The following is a 19,409-nucleotide window of genomic DNA, read 5'->3' as shown; positions in this document are numbered from 1 at the left end:
CTGAGGCTGTTGCACTTACAATACAGAGGTGCATATTGTACAGCTTATCGCACAAATGAAGTGCCACTGTAGAAAACAGCATCTGTGGGGACCTTTGGGCCTCCAGATGTTGTTGGACTAAAACTCCCATCATCCCTGGCCACTGACCAAAGGTTCTCCACACCATACAGTCTTCCAATGGAATCAGAATGTGCAATTGAACAGGGGACACAAAGATCATGTTGATATAACTAACCTCCACAGGATATCTTACCTCTGCTGCCAACTGTCAAATGAACACATGACATCAAACATCCTTGGAAGTTATTTAATGAAATTAAAGGATTCCACTTTTGAATATACAAAGTGTATTACATCTGTACAAATAATTTATAATTAATTTACATAATATACATTCTTAGTTAATACAGATATCTCCATTACAAAATTCAAAGCAATCCATCATATAACCTTCTGGTTTGTAAACATGTAGCCACAGCACCATACTTAAGAGAACCAATTGAAAAAATGCTTAAGACTGCAAACATTTTGAAATCTTTTCTTGCTTGTTTAAAGTCACTGTCCTTAACAACTCACGGGAGTATCACTGCTACATGTGGTTCCATCAGCTGCTATTTGACCTACATTTTTATTATTTTTCCCTCTAGGAAATTTATCCTTCTTTCCACATTCTAGCATATGTCTACTTTTAGTGCCTTCTCCCTTTGCAATAAACCTTACGGCATTTTTTTATCAATTACTTTAAAAGCCTTACATTCAGACATGAAGCAACTGAAGTAGAAACATACTGTTGTTTAGGCCAAGAATCAGGGGCGCTGCTAGAGGTGAACTCACAGAGCATAGACCCCAAATCTTGTCCTATGTGCTCTGAGTTTCTGGGTGGGTAATGAATTCAAGCAAAATTACACTGTGTGTTCTTTTTATTACTTATCCCCACCTACACCAGGGGGCGTCCTAATAATGTAAATCAAAACAATGCAAAGGTCCTGTCTTGTGCTGCACATGACATGCTTTGTGTCATTTCAGAAAATAACATTTTATTTTACGGTTTAGCTTTTATTTTGAATAGAGGTTTAGGACCTCTTAATCTTGCCCAGGGCATGGGAGTAATAAATGATGGTAAGTAAAGGGGAATTGACATGATTTCTACAAGATCTGTTGAGAGATTAATTGGGGGGTAAATGAATGGAAGAGGAGCTAATTTGGGGTGATCTGGGGGTGGGGTGCAAATTAACTGAAGAATTTATCTGGATGATTTGGAAGGGAAATGAATTGGCTTGCCTTCTGTGATATTTATATCATAAATCTGTGCTTATCTGTGCTATGCAAATTTGTTTCTATGGGCCTCTGCCCCACACTTTTAAAGAACCTAGCAACACTCTTGCTGAAAAGTCCAAATGCCTAGAAGAGCATGATGTAAAAGAGTAAACCGTAGCAGCAAGCCAAGTTTCATGACACCTTGGAGTACAGCAAGTTTATCAATTTGTGTCCCCTCCTTTTGCATGTTTTAACACCTGGTTTTTAGGTCTCCATTTCCATTTTACTATTTATATTGTATTTAGCTGCAATTTTATTGTGAACTGGGGAGGGACCAAATGACAAAATATAAATATTTTAATTAATAAATAAATAAAAATACTGAAGGCAGGAAGTAGCGTTGACCTGACTCTGCCACAGCAAGGCCCACTAACCTTCTTGCGCACCTGTACAACACCACCACAAAGTCCTTCCTCCATGCCACCAGTGCTGGAGGTTTATTACCCATGCTTCACTTCATGGCTAAAGCACTCTGCAAGATAGCAGGAGCCCAGTTCTCATGGGAAAACGCTTGACCTCTGTCTGCATAACATTTTGCCCTGCCTATGGTACATATTTTGTGCTATTCCACACAGTCACCACCACATATGTGCCTGTTCAAACATCTCTATAGCCACTAGTATTCCCCCCCCTCAATTCCCTTGATGGGTAGCATGTATACCCTTTATCCCAAGATTCTGCTAACAGCAACAAAAATTGCATACTGTTTCATTCAATCCAAATCCCTAAATTCAGAACAGTTGTTTACCTGTCTGTGGTAGTTCTACAGAATAACCATATCTATACCACAGTCCAGCAACACCTGACTAAGCAGAGCTGTGATCACAACTAGGGTTCAAAGGAAAGTATATTTAGCATTAATTACCACCATTTCATTTGTTGTGTCCTGGTGAAACAAAACTATTCTCTCCTTGCCCAATGGAAGATGAATATAAGGAAAGCATGGCACTGAAGTCTGAAACTCTCATACTCTGTTTTGTTTTGTACATGCCCCCTGCCACAGTTTTATCTGCTACTATTATAGAAGGACACAGCTTCTCTGTACTTGGCTGGGATTCATCTCCTGCTGCAGACTTGAGCTGTTGTTCTGGTCTCCTTGCTTGTCCTCCTTGTTGTTCTCCTTGCTTTTTCCTTTCTTCCACGGACTGCTTCACCGTAGGAACACAATCACTAGATATTCCCTACTCAGACGCAGTAAAAGATGAAATAGCTGTGGCTATCAGCTTTTTCACTGAACAATGCCTGCAAAAGTGTTGATGGGTAGCAATAAAGATTTAGGTAAGTATTTGGCCAGTCCCACATCTTCCTCTTCCTCAAGGCTAGACCGTCTGGTTCTTGTCTTTTGTAAGCAGTAGCTGGGTTCTAGGCATGGGAAAACTTCAATACTGCAAGAAAACAAAAGATGTTGTTCCATTAGCTAAATACACAAGCTATTGGTCAGAATCTCATCTGGTGTTCACTCAATTCTGATATGAAATTCTTTTATCTGGAAAACTTGTTTGTGGGTATTTGAACCTCAGGCAATGAGGTGCACATAATTTGCAAACCCTTTGCATATATATATATATATATATATATATATATTTAATGATATTTATTGAAAATTTTTGAATTACAAAAGAAAACAAAGAAGAAAAGGAGAGAGAAAAAACAAAGAAAAAACAAACCACAGTCAAACAATACAGATTAATAGAAATCAAAATCAAAAAATAGCACAACACGCTCAAAAAACAAAAATATACCACAAACATTTAAAAACAAATCCAATATTCTCAAATCCTTAACTGTCATTACCTTCTTTCTTTGACCTCCCCCTCCTCCCTTTTTTTGTATCCTGGTTATTAATTGTTGCAGCAAATCCTTTCCATATTTCATAATATTCTGTCATTACTTTACCTTAATCTATTTTAATCTTATCTTACTATAAAAACCTGAAAGCTTAAAACTTAAATCTTATTTTTACCAATTTCTCATAACCATAATATTCTTACATAATTCTTTAAACATTTTTGCTAAAGCCAAATAATTTCATTCCAACATTTTTCTAACATTCATCAATTTTATAAAACAATCCTAATAAGAAAAAATAACAAAAAAACAATCCAATCTTCATCCAGCGTCTCTTCCTCCTGGTCCCGGGTTTTGTCAGTCCTTTCTATCTCATCAATCTAGCGCATTAACCTGGCAATCTTATGTCTGAGGCCCTTAAGTCCCTTCCATGTCCCTTCCGCAGCTCTTCTTCATATTTATAGCTGTATTTTCCTTTATCTCCTGCTCCTTTCACTCTTGGGAACTCCAGCTTGACAATGCTTTTGACCCATCTCAACAAATCAGCCCCTTTTCCATAGTCCAGACTAAGCTCCATGAGGTATTTAAGAACATGTTTCAAAGTCCCTCCAAAATTAAGAGCCCCCACAACCCCAAACATCTCACGGCCCATTGCCAGACTTGAAAAGTCCAAACCCCCCATTTCCAAACCAAACCAAACTTTATCTTTCCAAATCTGGCTTTTTCCAAGTTCATTTGTCAAATCCAAGAATTCATGTTCCTGCTGGGCCACAGCTCCCTCCATCTCTGGCGCCCAAGATTCAGAAACATCCTCTTCCCTCATCTGTTCTGTCAGGGCACACTCCTGATCTGATTCCTGGGTGGGCTCTATATAATTTCCCACTACCTGTCCAAAATTTCTGATCGCATCAGTCATAAAATCCGTCTTCTCATGTAGCTGTTCCAGTAGGGCACTTGTTTTACAGAAAGCACACAACAGAGCTTCTGAATACATTGTCCTGCAAGGTCAAAAGTCTATTCCCACGATCGTAATCTGTGACAGCTGTAAGCTCCCCGATTCAAAATTGGTTACAGTTTCACAGGCTCCCTCTAGGGGAAGAGCTTCTGTTTGTTCTTTTCTTTTAAAGACAGATCTAACAACAAAGTTTCCTTTTTCAGATATTTTGTCAATATTTGTTCCTTTAAAATGCGAAGGGGAACAATGGAGTCACTATGTTTCTCTTCTTTTAGCTATCTGTCAAAAACGTTTGTCTCTGGTCAATGAGCTTCAAAAAACGTCAGTCCTGACACCCCGCTCCAGGATCAAGACGGTGGAAAGTTACTTTGTTTTACACTCACTTCTGCAGGTTTAAACAGTCTGGAAAAAAAATCCCCCCTCTTCTCCTGCTTCCGAAGGGGGTTCAACAATTTAAAATGGTGAAAGCTAATCCTTTACAAGCGATTTTCAGAACTCTAGTTTGCCATGTCTTTGCTTTAATCTATCTACAAAGAAAGGGAAGGCTGACTTCCTGTTTAGACCTTCCCGTTTCAGTGCCAAATTAAAGTAAACTTTTTAAGTCCAATTTTCCTTTCAGCTCACAAATCCTTATTTAGAGTCCAATTGTCCAAAATTTAAGTACTCACGGGTGATTGTTTTAAAAGCCAAATTGTCCCAGGAAAAAGGCAGCGCTCTCCGGCAACGGCTGTGCGGCTTCACTCCACGGAAGAAGCAGTTGACTCTCAGCACCGCGCCACTTCCCCCTCTTCGCTCCGGAGCCCGTTAGTGGGTTCCCTTGCGGGTTGGGGGGGCGCTAAAGGTGCCCGCCGAGTCCCATGGTCACAGGCTTCATCCGCCTGTGATTTTTGAATGGGTCCCCACTTTGCCGTAGCGGAAAAGACCTGTTTCCCGTGGAGCTAGTCCCTCCAGATCAGAGGGAATCCGCCATTACCGATGGCGCCACCCTGGAAGTCCCTTTGCATATATTTTGAATGCACACCAATAATTGACATTATCATTGACAATCACTGAGGCTGATTAGTCTGAGAAGAATAACATGGGTGGTGTGCAGCTAACACATCCCATCAGCGTAATGATTTCTGCTTGCACAATGGAACTCCCACCTTCCTGCACATCCCCTAAATCTATTATAGGGGCACCCCCAACCTGCAGGGCACACACAGGAGGTGGTGGTGGGGTCATTCAATTGCACAAGTGTAAATCCTTGCTCTAATGGAATATGTTAGTTGAATATCACCCAGTAACTTTAAGGTGGCAAAAAATGCTATAATAGCTTTGTTTGGCAAATTTAGGCTGTGACAAGGAGTGTGGTGTAAAACGAGAACTCTTCAGTGCTGAATCCTGCAGTCCAGAGAGAAAAGGGTTAGGGGACTTCTGGCCCATGAGGCCATTTTCTCTAAATCTCACTCACTTGTTAGACAGCTGACATCACTAGGTGATGGGTGAGCAGTGGGGTTCAATCCTGCTGACTGCTGCTTCACCAGTGCTTTCTCTGCACTCATCAGCTGGTGAGTAGGAAGGTCAATCCTGCTGGGTGCTACTTTCCCTCTAGGGAACATGCTGAGGAAGGAGACCACCACCCTCCAGACAACTTTGACAGTGAGCAAGACTATCACCATGCCCATCTATCAGGCACCTAATGTCATCATGGCATCAGATCATCAGCAGGTGGGTGGCCCCATTCACCTGTCAAAGTTGATGCATGGGGTGCAGGGAAATAAAGCTCTGGTCCTCAGGCCCCAAAGTTTCCCCACTACTGAGATAAAATATCTTCCCCAAACATCTAAATTTTACAGTGATGTATGCGCAAAAACCAACAGAGTTTTAAAATACCGCAAAGGACTAAAGCCTTGATTTGTCACCCAGTAAGTTACATCTAGCCACCATGAGTTAGTAACAAGATACATGTGGCCCTCAGAGTGATTTAAGTTGCATATCCCAATGTCAGACCATGACAAATAAAGCAGCATAAAACTGCTGAAATCTGAAAGACCAAAGTCCTCCACTGCTTCTGATCCATTTCAGTTTCCCTGGAGGCAGTTCTTGAGTTGACAGTGTTTATTAGTAGCACCCACACCATGTTCAAGAACTGACTTTGAGGAATGGGGAAGGGACACCTGGGTGAAAAGTTAATAATATACAGTTTATTGGAGAGCCCTACCTGGTCACATTCTTGTAGAGTCTCCTAGAGTCCTTATCTAGGCACACAGTGAAGGTCCTTTGTTCTGTGCTTCTGATTTTGATGTTGCGTGTTCGAATAGTGTTTGTCACTAACTGGAAAAAAAATGCAACAAAATGCTCTGCTTAGCGGTTAGAGTGCTTTTTTTAGTCAAGGCCAAATGCAAACAAGTGATGTAATACATGGTGTTACTGGATTAGCAAGTTTTTTTGTTTTCTGTGGCATGAATCTCAAGTTTCTACCTTAGCAACAGAAAACAAAAACCGGCAATAGAATTGTGCAAAGGGTGGGTAATGTGATAGGAATTTTATGGTTTTAGATATATGGCAACGTTCATAACCACACGTACATAGATCAACACAGGAAGACCAATCTGGAACCATTTTGATTCCTAAACTGACCAAATCCTGGAAAAGCCTCCCCATTGTCTCTTTCCTCACAAATCCTGTCTCAAGGATATGTCTGTTTGAATAAGGTGTGAGCCTGTGACCTGGCCCAGGAAATAAGTATTTTACCACTACAAAAGAATGGCCAGGCTCCCCAGGAAATCCAATCAAGTAACCTGCTAGACAGGAGATAAACAACAACAGGAGAAAAACAATATTTAAATTTCTGTGATGTAGGGGGATGTATCTGAGGGGTGGTCTTAGGTTACACCCCTTCTGTGATGTATGCATAATGTTTCTGGGGGTGGTCCTGATCTAGAGAATGGGAATTTCAAAAGTCTTTATAAGGCCTTGCAGGCCATTGTTCTGGGTCCTCTTCCTCTCCTGCGTGTGAGGGGAGTACCCTGTTGCAACAGATCAATAAAGATCAAGCTTACTAGCTGCTTTGCTTCTCAATATTCTCTGGTTGGCCTCTGTTATTTTCTCCTACCAATAGGGAACCTATGTAAGGACTCTATATGGGCTCTTGGATACCCCATAAGGGAAAAGGGCATATTTTTATTTACAACAGATGGCGACCACGCACGAAGGGACTTTTGGTTACCCGGATTCTGGAAGCGAGGAAGGACTGGTTATCCAGCGCGCACCAGGCAGTTTGCCAGGAGGAATAACCAGTCTTCCATCGGTCCCAGGGTCTGGAAATAACTGGAGTTTCAGCGGGGCTAACCAGAGGAAGCAACGCTTGATCAGGCCGGCCTTAAACAACCAGTCAAGACATCGTGGGATCACCAGGAACAGCGCATGCGGAAGTGAGTATTAAGTAGGAAACACGGGTAGTGGGTTGGGGTCTCTAAACCACAGCAACCAAAATTCTTTAATTCTTCCTTTTCCCTTCAAATCTAAAATTTCTACTTTTTTCCTCATCTAAAAATTGCCTTCTCCTTTCTGTCCCCTCGTTCTCAACACCAGCCCTAGCCCTTCGGAGTATGCCCAGGCAAAAGTTGTGTGTGACTTCTTTCATTTCCCTTCTACAGTCTATATGCCGACCTATTCCTTCGGAGTTTTGCCCAGAAAAAGGTCGTGCTTTTTCTTCTGTACTGAAAAACTATAACTCCCAGGTGCAGCCGCACCTCTGCCATGGCGATCTTTGTTAGAGATGACCTGTGAGCAGAGAAAGCAAGGGCACCTGATTCCTTTCCTTCTTTGTCATTTCTGAGTCCCAATCTGGCACTGCGCTACGCAAGCGTCCAGTAGGGAACTCTCAGGTTAGATTGTAAGAGGCAGGAGGTTGCTGTGGGCTCCCTGGCTGAGTAATGACCAAAGGGGGGAGGTTTGAGATCGCTGACCGCACTGTTAGCTTAGTAGCCAGGAAAGGCCAACAGCTGTACCAGCCTAGTAAGTCAGGCCAGACGAACGGCGGTGTGTCACAGTACTAATTCTCGGAGTTGTCCAAATTGAGTGTACTGTGGGTTATTTATTGTGTTTCCTGAAAAGTGGGGATAAAACCCCGACTGCAGTATAAAAGTAAAAGCTAGCGCTATTAAAATTCTTAAAATGGGTGCACCTCAATCAAAAGAAATGAACCCACAAACTCCTGATGGGAAAGAAGCCCAGTTGGTGCTTACTTCCCGCCTGGACTTTAAGAAACGTTTTTCCTGTGTTTAAATTGTACTTAGGTAACACATCCAGCAGCTGCTTATCTTAAATGTGCCATCTGAAATAAAAATGCAAGCTTGCTCCAAATTCTAAATCTAAGAAAGCCATGTTGGGCCTTATCAATCTTAAACAAGACAAAAATGAGAATGAAGTGTGCAAATGTTTGTTATTTGAGAGAGGCTCAAAAGAGTCTTCCTCCTTGTATGTACTTCATTAAGCATATGCCTATGAAAGTATGGTCTTCCTTCTAAGAAAAATATCTGAGTCCAGTTTTAACTTTGATTTGGTTGGACAGAAGAGTTATTGTAAGGCTCCTGATATCAGTCTCTATAAGACTTCCTGGCCTCTTTTCTTAGAAAATGCCCCCCCCCCCCCTGTTTCATTCTGTCTCTTTCAGGTTTTTTTTCCCTTCTCCTTCTTATTCTGTGCCAGGTAAATTTACTCCCGAGTAAGCTTCCTTTAAAGGAAACTGCAAAGGGGGGGCATAGATTAGGCTTACTATTCCTCTGCAAGTTCAGGAAAAATTGTCACTTTTGTATTCCTTTTAAATCAAATCTATGGCTGTTTTAACTATGCTTTATAAGAGATCCTCTCCCTATCTTAGGAAAAATGTTCACTTCAGTCTTTAAAGATAATTTATCTAGGAACTTTCACTCTCTAGTCTAAGGAAGTAAACTCTCACTCAAACTAGCTTCAAGATCTGCTAAAAGGGTTCTGTATAAAGTTGGGTACTTTTATTTTCCTCTTCCTTAGTACATGATAGGCGCATGGTTTGTGATAGGCGCATGGCTTGTGATCTCTTCCCCAGTTGTGTCTGTGTACATAAGTATGTGTGTGTTTCTGGTAGTACAAATCTTGCTATGAACCCTGTATTTTAGGGTTGGACTAGATGACCCCAGGGTCCCTTTCAACTCTCCCAATTTGTGGCTGTGTGGAAGGCCATGTGTCTGCAAGCATTGGAGGGTAATTCTTAAATTCTGGTGAGGTGATGTGTTGAAATTCAGCCCAGATTTGCTCTTTGTTTTTTAAAAGGTGTGAGGTGAAGCCATGATGTTTGAAGCAGAACTGGTGATATCAGGCATTTAAGTGATTACAGTGTTTATCGTTTTGTCTATTATTTACAAAAATCAGACTTAAAAGTCTACTCAAAGTTTAAGCACATACAAATGAATAATCAAGTAGAATTAGCCTTGACCAATCCTGTAAATAAAGGGCAGTAAAATTTGTCTGCAAATGGTAAGGCTGAAATGACTGAGAATGTTAAAAAAAAAAATCCTATGAATTCTAACTCTCTGGCCATTTTTACTCATAAATAAGAGAGCGGTTGATTGTTCCGCGAATGACCAGATAAAATGACCAATAATGATAGCCCTTTCCTGTACATAAAGGAAGCAGTCCCTTTTGCTTGGGCTGAAATTGTTAGCTTTGGTGAATACTTAAATTGCTGAGTTTCTCTTTTTTTGTTTGTTTTAAAATCTAACCCTATTTTTAAAATCTACTCCTTACCTTTCCCTTCCTTATTCTAATTGAGCCAAAAGATGCAACATTTTCAATGGTATAAAAGGTTTGCTGAGACATGAACTCTGCACATGCACAGAGGCTAGATCAGCTTACAAAAAAGAGAGAGCGAGAGAAAGGAGGGGGGGAGAGAGAAGGTTTGGAGAGCGTGAAACCTATACAAATTTCCTTATGTAAAACTTGGAACCATTGAGGGAAATCGCCCTTAATGTGTTTTGCTCCAGGGGCTACTTAAGACAAAAGAGTTAAGTACTGGACATGCCAAATTCTTTTCACAGGTAAATATCAAAGCACTCCCACTGTGAGTTCCTCTCTTGAGTAGTTTCTCCCCCCCCCCCCATGGGATTTAAATTTTATAAGTTTTTTTTTTTGGTGTGTGTGTGTATATGCCTATGCATTTTAGGAACAGCATTTCCTGACAGACCTCTCACATGAAATAATTTTCCCTTTTAACAGAGTGTCCTTTCTTTTCTCCCACAGCACAAATGATAATGAGGGGATGCAAACAGTGATTTAAATACTCTATAAAAAGTAATTGCATTTGTTTTTCTTTTTGTCTTTCTTCCCTTAAAGCCAAACAGTCACTTTCTTTCTGTTCAGCAAAAGAAGTCTGAATCCCTGCTATAGTAGTGACTTCCCTCTATCTCTTTGTGGCTTTGACATTTTTTTTAGGTTACAAATAATCTGTTTTCCTTTATTAAGTTCGTTTTATCAGTTCTTCCATTATATATATGAAATTAATCGAAGCACAACCAAACATTGTTTGTGGAATGGTATTTGTTTACCTTTTTGCCTGAGCATTTCTTAATTCTGTCATTTTGGCTAGTGCAAGGTACTTGCACAACTTTAAATTGCCATTCATTTTTTCTTGGTATTAACTCATTTCCCAGTATTCCACTATTAACATTACAGCTGATGTTGTCACATCATTTGGGATGTTAGAATGCCAAAACAGATTACTTCAGGTTACTTCAAGTTTCTTATTAATTGTGTGCCTTAGCATTTATTTATTTTTGGTTCCTTATAGGTCATTTTGTGTGTGTGTGTTTTACTTTGGGGACATGTTCATCACATGTTGAAAGTCAGTTTCATGAAGTTCTTTTATTGGATAGCACATGGTGAATTTTAAGTTTTCCCCATTGTTTTCCCTTTTTTTTTTAGTCCAGTAGTAATCTGTGTGGTTTTGATAATATCTTTGTACTATTTAATAATGGTTCTTTTCTTAATCTGATGTCTTTGTGTCAAGTCCGTTTTCATCTAACTGGTAATCTAATTTTTTGCTTTCTTTTTAATTTTTAACCTTTCTTGTATTTTTTACAGTTCTCTTTCTCTACATGTGGAGTAATTTTTTATTAAGTGAAGGAAAGCAAACAAACTTAGCAGATAATAACAGTAATTATATGGAAATGTGATAATGAATAAAATGTTTAATACACTAAGATTGTTATTATTTGCAGCTTCCCATGGGAACTGGAGGACATCCTTTTTGCCTTTTGCCCCTTCCTTGTCTAACTGTGTTTTTAAGTCTCCCCAAAAACCCTGCCCCTTACAGGATATCACTTCTACAGATGTGCAATGATGAAAAGCAGCAACAACCCCTCAACTCAGTTCTTCGCCATCACAAGACCTGCAACACCAGAGTTTTCAAAGTGCCCACAGCTATCTCTTTCAAAGGATATAGACTGATGGGGGAGTGGGGCTGACAAAGGGGGGAGGACTTGAATTGCAAGGACATTTTCTCACTTTTGAAACTCAAGCCTCTGTGCTCCAGGATTCAAAAGATACATACGTAAAAGATCACAATTGTGTCAAGATATGCAACTGATATTTAATTAGTTTTTTTTTTTTTTTTTTGTATTATGTGTTATTACGTAGGAATGTTGAAATGTGTCTGACAGTGTGTTATTTCCACAGGGGGGGGGGGGCTATTTTTGTCTGTAATTGTTTTTATGTTTTATGTCTTATTGCTTACACACCAATGGAGAATTCTCATGCATTTTATACTTTCTAATAGCTCACACTATTGTGTAGTCCAATGTTTAGCTCAATTTATAACCACATTTCATTGTTCCACCTGGCACTCTGCCAACTTTCCCTATCCATTTTAAAATGTGTTAAACCTCGTTTTGCCAAGGACAAGCTTCTGGATCCATAAAACACCAGGTACATGAAGGTGCATATGCTTTGGTTTAGCAGGAATGATCCCTTATAGAGTTAAATTGACTTATTTGGACAAAGTGCCCTTTTAAGAATGGTTTTCTTTTAACAGATTGGTTTGAAAAGTTGAGAACCATGGGGCAAGATAAATTCAAATTGGACTCAGTTTGAATTGGGCAAGTGTATCCAGGCTGCAATTAGCTTTTTGGTCCTTTAAGTGCAAGTGAGCAACTTCCCATGAGTGCAAGACCACAGCCTATAATAAAATCCCATAGAAAGGCCAAGGCCAAGGCATCTCCCTCACGAGATGCCCAAACCTGTGCCAGCTATGGTGAATGCCAGGCAACATGGTTAAATGAAAGCCCTGAGGGGATTCAACAGACAGGATGTGTTGCTGTAGCACTATGCCGGTGTGAGACCACAGAAGAGCTAGCTTGACACCTGAGAACACACAAAAATGGCGAAGGACAAAACACCAACTGCATTTTTCAGTCATTAGTGGACCTTCCTGCTAGGTGTAAAGCATAGAACACTATTGAGTAAATGGTCTCTCCCAAAGTGTTAGAATGCCACAAGTAATTTAGTAGCAAAACGCAACATGTGTTATTTTTATATGATATATTCATACAAAGGCATCCATTTACAACATACGATGTTATTATTTGTGGGGCAAAAATTTTTAAGAAAAATTCTAGCCCCAAAGGGGGGAATAATGTGATAGGAATTTTATGGTTTTAGATATATGGCAACGTTCATAACCACACGTACATAGATCAACACAGGAAGACCAATCTGGAACCATTTTGATTCCTAAACTGACCAAATCCTGGAAAAGCCTCCCCATTGTCTCTTTCCTCACAAATCCTGTCTCAAGGATATGTCTGTTTGAATAAGGTGTGAGCCTGTGACCTGGCCCAGGAAATAAGTATTTTACCACTACAAAAGAATGGCCAGGCTCCCCAGGAAATCCAATCAAGTAACCTGCTAGACAGGAGATAAACAACAACAGGAGAAAAACAATATTTAAATTTCTGTGATGTAGGGGGATGTATCTGAGGGGTGGTCTTAGGTTACACCCCTTCTGTGATGTATGCATAATGTTTCTGGGGGTGGTCCTGATCTAGAGAATGGGAATTTCAAAAGTCTTTATAAGGCCTTGCAGGCCATTGTTCTGGGTCCTCTTCCTCTCCTGCGTGTGAGGGGAGTACCCTGTTGCAACAGATCAATAAAGATCAAGCTTACTAGCTGCTTTGCTTCTCAATATTCTCTGGTTGGCCTCTGTTATTTTCTCCTACCAATAGGGAACCTATGTAAGGACTCTATATGGGCTCTTGGATACCCCATAAGGGAAAAGGGCATATTTTTATTTACAACAGTAAGCACAGAACAAATCCTGCTCTAGAAAGCTGTCTCTCAGGGCACATCCAGACATGATTCAGAAGATCTGTGAATAGGATTTCCTGCCTTTAATAGCAATGTCAGCCTCAAGGGGAGCAGACTGGAGTGGGGCCGTGGCACTAGGGAAGGATGGGTTAACCCTTATCCCTGTGCTCTTTCCCACCACTCTCTCAAAGCTCCTATTTGCTACTTGGTGGAAAAAACATGCAGTTGTATCCAATGAAGTCATCCCATTAGCGCAAGGAGCTCTGGCTGCACAGTGGGTCTTACTTTTCTTTTCTCTCCTGGAGCCCCCTGCACCCCACCCAGATCTGTTCTGGAGGTTACCCCAACATTCCAGAGCAGATTTTTGGGCAGGGGGCACAGGGAGAGGAAGTTCTACTGCACAGGTCCTTGCACAACAGGACAACTTTGTTAGATACAACCCATAAGTCTTCTGAAGTCCTCAGGTTGCATTACTGATATCAGTCCTTCTACAAGTTTAGCTAAGCATTTTTTTTACAAAACATTAATTACCACGTTCAACAAACCAAAATGCAATGCCATTTATTTTCCGTGTCAGGTTCCACAAAGCAATTCACTACACAAGCTCTGTACTGTGACAGATTATTTTGGTAAAATCTGTTTATAATCATGACTGTTGAGCATTTTACTGTTGCTCTTAGGTTCACCAATGAAAAAAATAATTATGTATTGCCAATAAACATTTAGAAACCTGCAAAGTGAGTGGTTACAAGATAGTGGCTTGGTTCCGACATTGACAAGAGTGGAAACTTAAATATTCCCTGCTGGTGTAATCAGCCTATTTGATAAATTATGCAATGGAGAAATCATTGATAATTCATTTCTCACTTCAGATACTGATACTAATTGCAATGGAAATGCTGTTCCAACTGTGCATATAAGTTTGTTTTATTCAAAAATCTTCAGCTCAGTAGGAATTATTGATGGTTAAATGGGGGAGAAATCTGAAGTGAAAAGCAAGCGTATGCGATGTATAAGCCTGAAATGGAACCCCTTTTTCCTTTTTTTCACAGGTGCAGCATAAAATTAATCTTTGAGGAATAAATGTAATTTAGAATCTAACATTTTGGATTACAAACCTAGTGACTTATATATCCTTCTGGAAAGGCAATGGATATTTCTTTGTCATTTCAATTTTAGCCATGTGAAATTGTAAAGAGCTACATATTGGAAGAATAGTGCCACGATGAAAAGAGGAAGAAAATATCTGTGCAACAGCATCACACCAAGGCTGACTATGCAATTGAAATTATGAAATGCTTGTTGAGCTGTTTGTCCTGTGGCAAAGCCACTTTGTGTTGCACATATCCTGTGATCTGAGATGTAGGTCAGCATCAGGCAGTCAATTTACTAAGGGGCTCATCAAAGAAGCTTAACAGTTTCCATTCCAAGTGCACACATACCCTTGCAAGCCTGATTGCTTTCTAACCCAAAGGACTCATGTAACATTCTTTTCTGGGAAAGCAGGATTTGCATTCCTCACTGGGAAAGCACAAGGTTCCATAACCTAAGTAAACAGTTTGAAGGGATCCTGATTCAAGTATCAGAGTGGCTTTGGCACCTGACATAGTGACATAGAACTGCTGTGTGTGAAAGTTTCCGTCCCAAAAAAAACATACACCTGGGTCTTTTTGGTTGGAATTTGAGATTTTAGCAAGATGTAGTTAATAAAGAAGCCGATGGAGACTCAGCAGACATGGTCAACAGAAGAATGAGGAAAGGAGGTTGTAATTTTTATGTTCAACTATGATGATTATTCATTAATGGGTCTAGGGTTGCTGATTTTTGCTTCAGAAAAAATTTGGAGCAAACTTAACTTATACACTAGGTGGATTCATAAAGTTCCATTGAGGGTAACATTTTTTATTATTCTCTCCTACTTTGTATTGTAGAATAGGTGGAAAATCCTACATTTCCCCCCTGTAGATACTAAGCAGCACCACTAGGTTCCTAATTCTGAAGAATCAGAGTGTCACTTACAGAATATGATCGTCCTGAGAGGTTGGATACTTTTACAACTTCAGTAGTATTCACATTCAAGCACACCAGATCTGCAGAGTACAATGAAGAAAGATGGATGAATCAGTCATGACTTTCCCCCTTCTTTTTGCCTCGACTGAAGCATTTGCATGATCCCCTGCCATGTTTAGCACTGGCCCAAATTTCCTCCATGACTAACATCGTTCTATGCAGCAGTAGAAGAGAGCTCTGGAACACAGTCAGAACACTGTTTCTCCTACCCTGAGAAACAGCATGGAGAAGTTCACTCAGACTTTATAGTTCCTCCTCCTCCTCCCTTCCTAGGACCTTTTAAGATATACGGGGGGCTGTGGGAGCAGGGTGGGGGGGCTACACAATGAACATACAGCTACAATGAACATACTCTGTTTTTGTGCAACAGGCATAGGCAAACTCAGCCCTCCACATGTTTTGGGACTACAACTCCCATCATCCCTAGCTAACAGGACCAGTGGTCAGGGATGATGGGAATTGTTGTCTCAAAACATCTGGAGGGCCAAGTTTGCCTATGCCTGTTGTGGAAGATCCAAGTGTTTCTTAAAGAAGGACTTTGAAGGATATATTGAAGGGATACAAACATTTCCCTGAGGTTCAAAATTGCTGGGGAAAATGTGTGTATTTGTTCCCCAGCTTAGCTCCTCCATTGCTACATGGAAGGTGGTTGTATGAGTTTCATTGGCACCTATTGGGTGGTGCATGTAGCATCACAGATGATAACCAACACAAGTCCCACCATTCATTTATCATTTCTTTTTTAAAACCGTAATTTAGCAGCTGATTGCTCCCTCACAGGAACAGGGTGTCTACGAAAAAACAGGCATGCATAAAAGTAGGTGTCACACAATTTTGGAAACCTCACTAATTGTTTGTCCTACATAACATTTTGAGGACTGAGCCTGGGGTGGGGGGAACAAGTTTCATCAATTTGAAGCAGAAGGAGTTGTGCAGAACACTGACTGATAGGGTATCTGCAACATCTTAAGGCACTCATTTCACAGAACATTTTTTAGCATAAGAAAACAACTGCTGGGTTCTTTGGGGGGGGGGACAGACACCATGTGATTGCTTAAATGTGTCTCTCCCAAACCAATTTGCTGGCATTCTGTGGGTCTTGTTTGTTTCTCTTATTTGATTACTAGCAGCCTCATACCTAGAGTTGCTAAGGAATTCTAAGAAATCAAAATATCAGTAGAGTTTTGAAAGTTTCAGCCCACCATCTTGGTGCAAAATGGTATCCAACTGTTTCAAAACATAGACAAAAACCTGCTGTTTGATCTCAGGATCCATCATGCATACTTTGGTTACAATATTGTAAGAAGAGTCCAAATGCATAGTGAACAAACAGCTTTCTAAAATATACATTAGATTAACTCTGAGCTGTCCCTCTCTTCAGAAATGAAGTGGACATCTTAACCGCTCCCCATTTTTTTGTGACAGCAGCAAGTTGGCAAAAAGAATGTATACCTACCATGAAGCAAGTTTAGACTGCTCCTTCACTTTGGAACAAGAGTGCATGTCATCTGCAGAACTCCAGCTCTCGCCCAGGAATCCAGCTAGGAATCCAGAAAAGTGGAACCCCAGAAAACCAGTGTGTGCTGTCCCCACCTATACAATGCCTTTACCTTCAGTCTCATTTGAGGGAATGGCTTTAATAACCAGGCCTGTGGATCGCAGTGAAAGTGTCTCCTCCTTCTCACGGTTACTCAGTAAAACCTAGACAGAAATCACCATTGTTTCCCAGTGAAAAAAATGCATCAATCCTTATTGGAAACAATGGGTTATTATTTCAACCATACAGTATAACCATTGCTGTTTCTATATTTTGTAACAGTGCTCTTTTTTTCTTTTTACTCTAGTAGACCATTGTCCTATGCCTTTCATGTGTCGGGCAATCAGCACAGAGAACAGTGGAGAACTAGCCCCATCCATCCAGCAACTAAGAAGCCTATCATTCTGGGTAAGCATGAAATATGCAGGAAGAAAAGCCAGGACAGATTAATTCTCTCTCTAGAAGTCTATCCATATTTTCTGGACCATCAATGAAAACAAATTACAGGTTCTTTCAGCATTCATAGCCTCAAATAATTAATGTGGGTGAAATATTTTGCCTAGAATGCCATGATGATTGCCAGGACTTTGTACCTGTCCCTTCTTGCCTACTATCGTATTTTTCGCCCTATAGGACGCACTTTTTCCCCTCCAAAACTGAAGGGGAAATGTGTGTGCGTCCTATGGGGCGAATGCAGGCTTTCGCTGAAGCCTGGAGAGCGAGAGGGGTCGGTGCGCACCGACCCCTCTCGCTCTCCAGGCTTCAGGAGAGCCCCACCGCCAGCCCCACAAGCTCGGGGGAGAGCGGCGAGGAGGAACGCCGCCATCCCGCTGTCCCCCGACCTGGTTTGGAGGCTGGCAGCAGGGAGAAGCTTGCTCCTCCCCGCTGCCAGCCCTGCAAGCTTGGGGGACAGCGGGAGAGGCGCAGCGCGCCTTTCCCGCTGTCCCCTGACCTGGTTTGAAGGCTGGCGGCGGGGAGGAGCCTGCTTCTCCCCGCCGCCAGCCCCACAAGCTCGGGGGACAGCTTCCCGCCCCAGCCCCGTGCCTGGGGGGGGGGATTTTTTTTCTTTATTTCTCCCCCCAAAAAACTAGGTGCGTCCTATGGGCCGGTGCGCCTTATGGGGCGAAAAATACGGTATTTATAAATGTTCTCACCTTCTTATACATGAGTGTAAGATCTGCACCAGGAACCTCTACTGCTAGCTTCTTTTTCGTTGGTAGAGTGTCTGCAAAAGAAACAGCCACAGATTTCAATTAGCTGGGATACTGACACAGCTATCTTCCCATTTAAGTTTACAGGGGGAGGGGAGAGGATGAATATTGGGGCATACTTTCCCTTATAAGGACCTATAAGTACAGCTGGAGTGGGAATAGTATGTGAATAAAAGTGACAGGAAAAATAAGAGCCAATGAGTTCTGCAACTCATGGCATCACAGAAGAACACACAACTTGGTGTTTTTCCCCAATGACCAGTTACCCTTCTGCCTCCTTTCTTAACTTTTTATTTTCTTGAGACACAGCCTGGCTGAAGACCAGCGAACACTTCCCCAGCTGGAGAGATCAGGGAGCTCTGAAAGGAGCTCTGCGATATCTAGGGAGCCCTGGAATGAGATACAGACCTCTGGAAGGGTTGAAGTCTTCAAGCATTAGACTCAGTTCAATCAAGAAAATGTCCTCAACAGGCTCTAAATCTGTATTACTGAAGAAAACCTGAAAGGCAGAAAGAGGCTCTCAAAGCATGGTTCCTTCCAAGTGGGTGAACTGTTACAAGTGTCATGAATATAATTTTTGTACAGCCTGGTGGTAAACTTCACAATGCTCAAAGAACAAGAAGAGAGCACTGACCTTCACTGCATACACCTGGAAGAAGACTGGCTGCAAGCCCAGACGCACATAGTACGCAATCACGTCAAGGATGAACAGCTCAGAGACTGTAGATTTGCTTGGAGAAGAGGGCTGTGTGGGATCAAAGACGACTGCATCAGTCCAAACCAACTGCCAAGTTACCTGCTATTTCTGTTAGCTTCCTGATCATTCCTGATATTTCACCTGCTTGGTGAATTAGGCAGCCAAGGGATGATACACACAACTCATGTTGTATCTACAACACTAGAGCCAAGAAAGTGAAATACTAATTTTTTTTAAAAAAAAAATTTGGGCCATTCTATTCTACCTCTATTATGAGTTGGAGAGGAAGAACTAGCCTTTCACCAGCAAGCATGCTAATGGATGTAAGTCTAGATCAGGGGTTGCCCACACGGTGTTCTCCAACTGTTGGACTATAATGCGTATATTTCCTGATGATTCACCATCCTGGCTGAGGGCTGGTGGGAGCCTCAGGGTTACCCTTGGCCCAGGTATACGTAAGATCTGGAAGTACTTGGCCCTTGCCTCTGACTGAGCACCAGCCTCAGTGACAGT

The 19,409-nt window shown here is 41.3% G+C and overlaps 1 protein-coding gene and 1 long non-coding RNA gene across 2 annotated transcripts in view; one reads left to right on the top strand and one right to left on the bottom strand.

Moving 5' to 3' along the window:
- Window positions 1-293: 293 nt before the first annotated feature.
- PIK3R6 (phosphoinositide-3-kinase regulatory subunit 6) overlaps window positions 294-19,409 on the bottom strand; it is a 45,132-nt gene continuing 26,016 nt past the window's right edge. Inside the window, exons 16-22 of the mRNA XM_080995443.1 lie at window positions 18,834-18,944; window positions 18,608-18,698; window positions 18,143-18,213; window positions 17,062-17,152; window positions 15,401-15,471; window positions 6,264-6,376; window positions 294-2,702 (exon numbers count right to left, since the gene is read on the bottom strand). Of these exons, the coding sequence (XP_080851569.1) occupies window positions 2,546-2,702; window positions 6,264-6,376; window positions 15,401-15,471; window positions 17,062-17,152; window positions 18,143-18,213; window positions 18,608-18,698; window positions 18,834-18,944 (705 nt within the window). The 3' untranslated portion in view covers window positions 294-2,545. The remainder of the gene's footprint in view (window positions 2,703-6,263; window positions 6,377-15,400; window positions 15,472-17,061; window positions 17,153-18,142; window positions 18,214-18,607; window positions 18,699-18,833; window positions 18,945-19,409) is intronic.
- LOC308471463 lies at window positions 6,384-13,895 on the top strand. Its single transcript, XR_013982976.1, has 2 exons — window positions 6,384-6,576; window positions 13,379-13,895. It is a non-coding gene; the product is annotated as an uncharacterized lncRNA (long non-coding RNA).

The sequence above is a fragment of the Podarcis pityusensis genome (genome assembly GCF_964106645.2).
Source record: "Podarcis pityusensis genome assembly, chromosome: 2".
NCBI classification, from domain to species: Eukaryota; Metazoa; Chordata; class Lepidosauria; order Squamata; family Lacertidae; genus Podarcis; species Podarcis pityusensis.
This window is presented reverse-complemented; position numbering and strand designations above follow the sequence as displayed.